This window comes from Vanacampus margaritifer, chromosome 2 (assembly GCF_051991255.1).
Source record: "Vanacampus margaritifer isolate UIUO_Vmar chromosome 2, RoL_Vmar_1.0, whole genome shotgun sequence".
Lineage (NCBI taxonomy): Eukaryota > Metazoa > Chordata > Actinopteri > Syngnathiformes > Syngnathidae > Vanacampus > Vanacampus margaritifer.
In genome coordinates, this window is record NC_135433.1 from 43,369,163 (window position 1) to 43,377,108 (window position 7,946).

Sequence of the window (7,946 nt, forward strand, 5' to 3'; positions counted from 1 at the left end):
GATTTTTTTTTATTGATTTTTTTTTACCCGTCTCCTTTCCAGAATCGAGCTGTGTTTATGTTCCGCATCGACAGCGAGCATATTGTCGATGCGACTAGATCTGGAGGACTCGCCAGGTACGTGACATTTTACCACTTTAATACCACACTGTTGCTTTTAGGGTGTTCATTAGGAATGCCTTACATACTTAAACTAAGCACTCGGTGTATCATTTATTATGCAGAAAGATGAGTCTGAGGCCTTTGGCTGTTCTATTTAGTCTCAATGCACTCATGACCCTGACCTTGAACACATGTAGGCGGGTTGCCTCGGGATGTCGCATTGAATGCATCTTGTGTTATATATGATCAGAATATCGAAAATGCTCGACTGTCTTACTTGTTGCATGTTTATACAGGCATAATGCTTCCCACGAAACATTTCTCACTTGTACAATCATACAGGTTAAAGGTCACGCACAGCATAAAGCTTGGCAGAGAAGTCCGTTTTTCGGTTAACTCTTTGCAGCTATTCTAAATGTAAAATTTAAAAATAGCCTGACCATTAATGCTCACATTGGTTTTAAACTGATGACATTTTTCTTTAACAGGTACGTCAACCACTCTTGTGCCCCAAACTGTGTTGCCGAGGTGGTAACGTTTGAACGGGGTTACAAAATCATCATCAGCTGCATCCGCCGAATTGAAAGGGGAGAGGAGGTGGATATTCTTTGTGTGTGTGTGTGTGTGTGTTGTGTTGTATTTTGTCAATATTAGAAGGCAGCCATTTTGCCACTTGCTGTCGAGTGAAAATGGTATCACAGTTGCTCAGGACAACCAATCACAGCTCAGCTTCAGAAAACAGGTGAGCTGTGATTGGTCGCCTCCTGAGATGGATAAAAACGTCTGGGTTTTGCTGCATAACTCGTATTCCACAGATTTAATATTAATCAGAATGTCATGTTTAGACTATTGTGGTCACATATCACATATTGTTGTCAGGAAATGTTTAAGGTTGACTTCCCCTTTAAAGCAACACTAAATACGATTTGAGCCTTCAATTCATATTCTCATAATTCTGCTGATGAAACATTGATTTAAAGCTAGATTAATGAATCCTTTGTCATGGCCTGAGGGGGTCTGTATCATTTTTACTGGCACTAAACAACTTTGAGGTGGACGGTGTGAACTCTGCCACACACCAAAAAAACTACAAACATGCAGACTGCTTTACAGCATACGTCTTTTCCCCAGTCGTTCCAGACGGAAGTTGAGTCAAACATCTATGCGCGATTGCTGTTATGCAGAAACTACAAAACACTTCAAGAAACTAAGATTTTTGTCTGAGGCGACAATAATAATGATGATAAAAAGCCTACCTGGATGTGGTTAAAAAGCACAGTACAGGCGAAGCGAGGCGGAAGTCACGGCATTTCCAAACGACGCTGCCTTTGCGGGGACTCTGCTCTTTTTAGAAGGTAGCTTTCCATGCTCAAATAAAAAATAATTATGCTAATGTTAGGTATTGGAAAATTGTGTGGTAGCAATAAATAGACATCAGCTTGATAGTTCATTTATCCAGACTGACCCGACCAGTCACGCAACACTGAAAAGTTGTGTTCTTTCTTGTTTACGAATGCTTGTGAATGCATCGCGGGAAGGGAGGGAGTGGGGGTGTAGCCGTTTGCGTGTACGATAAAAAAGGTAAGATTACAAACACCGTCTGCTGTTAACATACTTGAGAAACGTTACAGTGCTGTATAAAGAAAAAAATAGAAAATAGCCACTGGAAACAATGTAATTCAGTCCAACTGCGGACGCCTTGGATGTCCGGATTTCACGATGATCTGCGCTTGGCCTCATGGGAAATTTGGTTCTTTTAACTCTTTCACTGCCAGACGTTTTCAGAAACGGGTTGTCCCCACTGCCAGCCGATTTAAGCATTTTGACTGATCTTTCAAGGTCCACAGAAAATGTTGTTTGGACTATGGAAACACACATACTACCAAATGAAAGATTGGACTCTCATCTTTCATCAGAAAAAAAAGTTTGTTTCTAGCTTATTCTGTTCTTCAGTAATCAACAATAGAAAATGGTAACTTTCACCGAAATTCTCTGTTTTTAAACAAAAAGCGGAGAAAAACGGCTTTTTGTGAAACAGTTATTTCATGCACTCTAGTGAATTCTACACTTCTTTTTGGCCATGAATGATGCCACAAACACCTAAATAGTGCTTTACTTCTATAAAACAGTACCACCAACAATGAAAAAGTCTTTTTTTTATAGCAAAAGAACAGTTTATTTACATAGAAAACAATTTGACAAACTATTTACAAAGGTGTACAACTGTGCATGTGTGATTATTTACAATTGTGTGGATGTTTGAACTACATCAATTTTACGTTTGTGTGGTAAACAGTGTAACACTCGCCTGCGTGCAAGGGGACACTGCAAGATTTGCACCACAGCTTTGTCTCACTGCGAATGCCCCTTCGCATGCAGACCCGACACCTTCTTGCTGGCTTTTTTTTTCCGGGAAGTAGCAGGCATGTGTTCCAGCGTGTGTTTGGCCATGTTACCATCAAGTCGGCTTTCAGGATCAAAATACGGTGACCTAGTATTTTGTCTGGCTTCCTCATGCTCTTCCATCCCAACTTCCTCCTGGTCTTGTGGCAACAGCCACCCTCTCACCACCTGCTGGATGAACTCCAAAAAAGGTTGACTCGTCCCAGGATTATTTTTTTTTGTACAAGATGTAGGCATTGAACATGCATATTTGGAAAAGATAGGCAACAAACTTTTTGTGCCACTTGGTTTTCCGTGTGAATGGGTGGTACGAGATGTTTTGATCCATCTTGTCCACTCCATTCATCTTGGAATTGTAGTCCACAACACAAATTGGTTTTTCGAAAGGCACTTTTTTTTTTGTGCCTTCCGCCACACCTCCACTGTCCGCATTTCATCATGTCACCATCCTCAACAGACGTTTGTCCTGCCATGCCACAATCAAAACATTTGTGTTGTGCCTTACCAGTTTCCCCCCCACCCCAAGGCCAGTGTTGGTTAGGCACGTTATCTCACTGGGTTCACCCCTGTTCTTCCTCAGCGTTCCACAAACACTGGTACGCGCTGCCAGGAGACGTTCACACAAAGCAATAGAGTTATAAAAATTGTCCATGAATAGTGTGTACCCATTTCCTGGCAGACGATCCAGTAAGTTGAACACTTTATCGGGGAGAGAGCAACTAATGCCAACATAGGGTTGCATATTGAAACAATAGCCGGTTTGGGAGTCACACAAAATGTACGATTTGATCCCATATTTGACCGGCTTTTGGGGGTTGTACACCTTGAAAGAAAGACGTCCCTGAAAACTCATCATTCCCTCATCAATACAGATATTCCTGCCCGGTTGAAACAGTTCTTTGAACTTGCTTACAACGTGATTGAACACAGGATGAATTTTAAATAGTTTGTCGTCTGAACTGTGTGTCTCGTTGTCGTTGAAGTGCAGGAAACTCCAGATGAGCTGGAAGCGGTTTCGAGGCATCGCGCGACTGAAGAATGGTGTCGTCTCTATTTCGTCCTGAGTCCAATACATTTCGATACTGGGCTTGTTTATATACCCAGTAAGGAATTGGAGTGCAAAAAAAACGTTTTGAGCTCAGACAGACACTGGCTTCCAAGCACGACGCCTGCAGTGTGGCTGACTTTCAGCCCGTTTTTGCATTGACTGACGTGCAAATAAGTTTGTCTGATCAGCAATGTGCTGCAGAAGTTCGTCTGTGATGAAGAGCTGCAGGAAGTCAACTGGCCGGATTTAACGTCCTCGCGTGCAGAAGTGCTCGTTTGTGCACGACGTTTTCCAGCGCTAGCACCGCTAGCCTCTGAGGCCTTAGGACGTGAACGAAGCTGCCGCCGCGTCAACGCTGCAGCTTTGGCGTCAACCTCCTTATCACCATCATCATCACGGTCGTCATAAAGGTGCACTTTAGCACTGGTTGATGCTTCTCCTTTTTCAAAAAATCGATCAAGCGTGAGCTGCTTCTTACCGTCGGTCGCCATTTTTCGTCTCTCCTCAATTCTCGTCTACTCCTCGACGCTCTAGCCCCGCCTGGCCTTTTATACTACTGACGCCCACCCGATCTTGTCAAAAGAGAGTCATTGCTGCCCTCTAGGGGCCAAAACTAGTCATTAGGCACAACAGACCGGCTGGAAACTTTCACCAGACATGCGGAAGGGTTTCCTCTACCCGTTTCAAAAAAAAAAATCATTGGATGACGTCTTTGGCAGTGCTCCGTAGGTTTTTACTTGACGTCTTTAAACGTCAATGGCAGTGAAAGAGTTAAGGGAAATTAAAGGGAAAACAATACCGCTTTTGTCCAAAGGTGCTGCCATAATCAACAAAAAACAAATGCTCTTTTGTGCTACTTTAATGATAAATTAGCCTATTTTTCCGACTATACGCAGCTCCAAAATATGAATCATACCAGTCCAAAAAATGCATCATAAAAAAAGCTTATCGCACCCAAAATCCCCCTCTTACTCGGAATGTGCCGTTCAGTGACTCAGAGTGCCCCACAAAAAAAATGTAGTGCGTCCTGCAGTACAAGTAAAGGAAGCAGTTCAAGCACTTACTGCTGATTGCTTTATAACAGACTGAGTATGGAAATTAAAAGGGTGAGGCGCTCGCTCTCCCTCTCCCATTCTCTCTCACACACACACACACACACACACACTATCGGAGGTCAGAGTGAACTTTAGAAACGTACCCCATGTTCATTGCAGCAAACCAGGTGGAAACTTTCTGCTTCTAACTACCTTCAAGTTCAATCCGGCATCGCGTTGTAGCCAAAGGAAGAATTCTGGTCAGTTATTTATTTTGCTGCTGTAACTAGTACAGTATATGATGAACCCTTTTGTTGTGGCCGCGTGCTCATAAGGCGCAAGCAAACTACGGCACACATTAGATACCATGACAGACATTTCTTAAGACAAAAATCTTTTAACTCATTGACTCCCAGCCGTTTTCACTGAAGCAACCTCCTTTGCTCCCTGCTGTTTATTGGATTTAGACTGATTTTGCAAGGCCCACAGAATATTATCTTCTATTTCTATAAAACCATGGAACCTACCAAAAGAAAGATTAGTCTCTTTATTCATCAAAAAAAAATATTTCTGTTTCCGTTTTGCAGCAATTAGCATTTAGAATACAGCTAAGTTTCATCATTATTCACAAATCTATTGAGAAATGTGAGTAAAAGATTTTTTTTCAAAATGGCCCTGGTTTATCTTACTCTGCTGCCACCTGCTGCCCGTTTGTGTAATAACTACCATTTCTTCAACTGTCCTTTGCAGTTGAGAGGCTGCATCAAAGCCTTCTGTATAATCTAGCATAAAAAAAAAGGATAGATATACATCTTTGGGACACTTAAACATTTAAAATAGAACGTATTTATACGTTTTTGGGAGCAAATTTGTTAACTTAACCCCTGGGCATAGGCAAACTAAGTGGTTGCCTCGGGCGCCACCTTGTGGAGAGGGCACAAAATTGCAGGGCAAAAAAAAAAGATTAAATATTTCTCCCCCCGTTTTCTAAAATAAAATGTTATACAGTGTTCCCTCATTTTTTGCTGGGGTTAGGTTCCAAAAAATATCCGCAATAAACCATCAATCGGTCATTTGTCCATTGCTCAGCAGAATAAGCGTCCGTCAATGTTTTTGCCATTTGAAGTGGGCATCCGTCAATGTTCTGTCATTGCCAATCCATCACCAAAATGGGACATCTGTCATTGACGGATTGCCGAAATGTATTGACGGATGAGAACCCCCTTCCGTCAAGTTCGTCAATTTTCGAAGTTTACCGTCAATTGTCATCAAAATGGGGGCGGGGGGGCTACAATCTACACTTTCGCCTAGGCCCTGCTTAACCCTGTTTTCACCTTATGTTGCCATGACTTACATCCCAATTGTGCCACTTAGTTAAAGTGAGACAATTCCGATTTATTAATTTATTTATTTTGCTCTCCAGTGTAAATCCAGCCAAATTGGGAAACGTGAAACCCGAGCTGTGACTCACGCGTCTGCTCTCTCATTCTCACTTTACAGCTGTGTTTCGACCACCAGTTCGACCCCGTCGCCAGTCAGCACAAGGTGGTGTGCCACTGCGGCACTCCAGAATGCAGGAAGTGGATCTACTGAGCAAAGAGAGGCCGATAATGACAAACCTTTAAAAAAAAAAAAAAAGAAGAAGAAAAAACAAGCATTCCCTGCTTCTCGCCTGCAGATGCCGAAAAAAGCTCAGTTTCACACTGAAGTGGTTTTGTGAAGGGGCAGAAGGCATCCGAGTTGGATGAAGGTGAATGGAACCGAGTAGCAAGATGCGACGTGTGCCATATGTGCGAGGCCGTCATTTTGCGACGCCTCTGTCTGTGTGTCTGTAAATGTGCGTGTGTGGCTTACGCGGGGTGTGGAATTCACCAACGAATGAGAAAGCACTGTGCAGCGTGCGGCCTTATTGCTTACTAAGGGCAGGCCCTTTTTTTTTTGTGTTTTTTTTTTTTTGCGTGTGTTGTACTGCGTGTATGACTAAATGTAGACATCACTGAATGAGGAATGTACAGCAATGAATACTGCGAAGGGAATATTAACTTGCACTAAAAAAAAAAAAAAAAAAAGACAAAAAAAAATATGGACACACACACAACTTTAAAAATACTTGATTCCATGAGTCAGTTTTATCATAGGTCTCCGTCATGTGATTTGTGTGGAATTTTGTATTTATTACCGAGTGAATGAATTTGATTCTCTACGTGATGACGAGTTGAAGAAGGCTAGATTTGTTTGTGAAGTTAGAAGAAGACATGCTGTTACTTTTTTTTGTATAAATGTACATAAAGAAAAAGTATAGGAATAACCGACCAAATACTACCTTAACCTTCTCGATGTTGGGTGTTTTTACATTTTTTTTTTCTTCTTCTCCTTCCTATTCTGTTTGTCAATGAAATTTATTTAAGATTGAACGTTATTTCTGTTTTGAGAGTATATATTATGATTGTGTACAGAATTTGTAATATAATCACAATAATTCACAAAGTATTTTTGTTGTAAAAGTACGGTATTGTAGCTGTAGTGTTTTGTGACTTACACACACTTTAACCACTCAAGCAAACATGAGAAAATGCTATTTTTGTTGCTCAATGATCAGTCGCAGAATGAAAATATCAAGTCACCAAACGGCGACAGATTGTCTGCGTCTGTTAGCTGTTAATCAGGTTTGATTCTAAATGAACTGTGAATTAGGTTTTCAAACCCAAAAGGACAACTTTTTAACTTTTTAACACAAATAAGAACACCGACGTATATTTGTTGTTTTTTATGTTGCTTTTAAAATAAGGTGCAAGTGTTTGATGATGACGACTTTGACAAACCAGAGTGTGTGTGTTTGCGCGTTTGTGTGTGCGTCTGCGACAAAGAATTGCCGGGGAACTTTAGTCACCGTCGCTTCTTTCTTTTGGATAGAAATGGCATTGTCTTTAATCAGAACTATTTCTTATACTGACACACAGTTACACGTCACATGCGTAGAAAATGGAAACGTTTTTTTTGCGTGCACAATTTCAAGTGGACTGTAAAATTTTGAAGACAGTCTTAGAACTTGTAATGTATATGGCATGTATTTTTTTAACTTTCCGAAGACTCAATTGTATATATTTTCTCAATGAATGGTTGTAACAAAATTGTTTCTTGAATGTTTTTTTTCCTCCTCTTGTATATGACATCATCCTGCCAGTGTGTTTGTGCTGCATTTTCTTGGTCATGTAAAGTAGTCCCTTTTTTTCTCCCCCCCCCCCCCCTCCCTTTTTTTTTGTTGTTTGTTTTTGAAAATGCCTTTTGGAGTGTACAGAGTACGGAGTTTGTGGAATTGAATTTAGAAACATTTACAAAAATAAACTATTTTACATGTTA

At 41.0% G+C, this 7,946-nt stretch overlaps 1 protein-coding gene across 8 annotated transcripts in view; it reads left to right on the forward strand.

The window, feature by feature from the left end:
• kmt2cb (lysine (K)-specific methyltransferase 2Cb) overlaps positions 1-7,946 on the forward strand; it is a 93,374-nt gene extending 85,428 nt beyond the window's left edge. For all 8 annotated transcript variants that reach the window (XM_077555663.1, XM_077555668.1, XM_077555664.1 and 5 more), the window contains 3 exons: positions 43-116; positions 590-698; positions 6,087-7,946. In XM_077555663.1, coding sequence (XP_077411789.1) covers positions 43-116; positions 590-698; positions 6,087-6,179 — 276 coding nt within the window. In that variant the 3' untranslated portion in view covers positions 6,180-7,946. The remainder of the gene's footprint in view (positions 1-42; positions 117-589; positions 699-6,086) is intronic.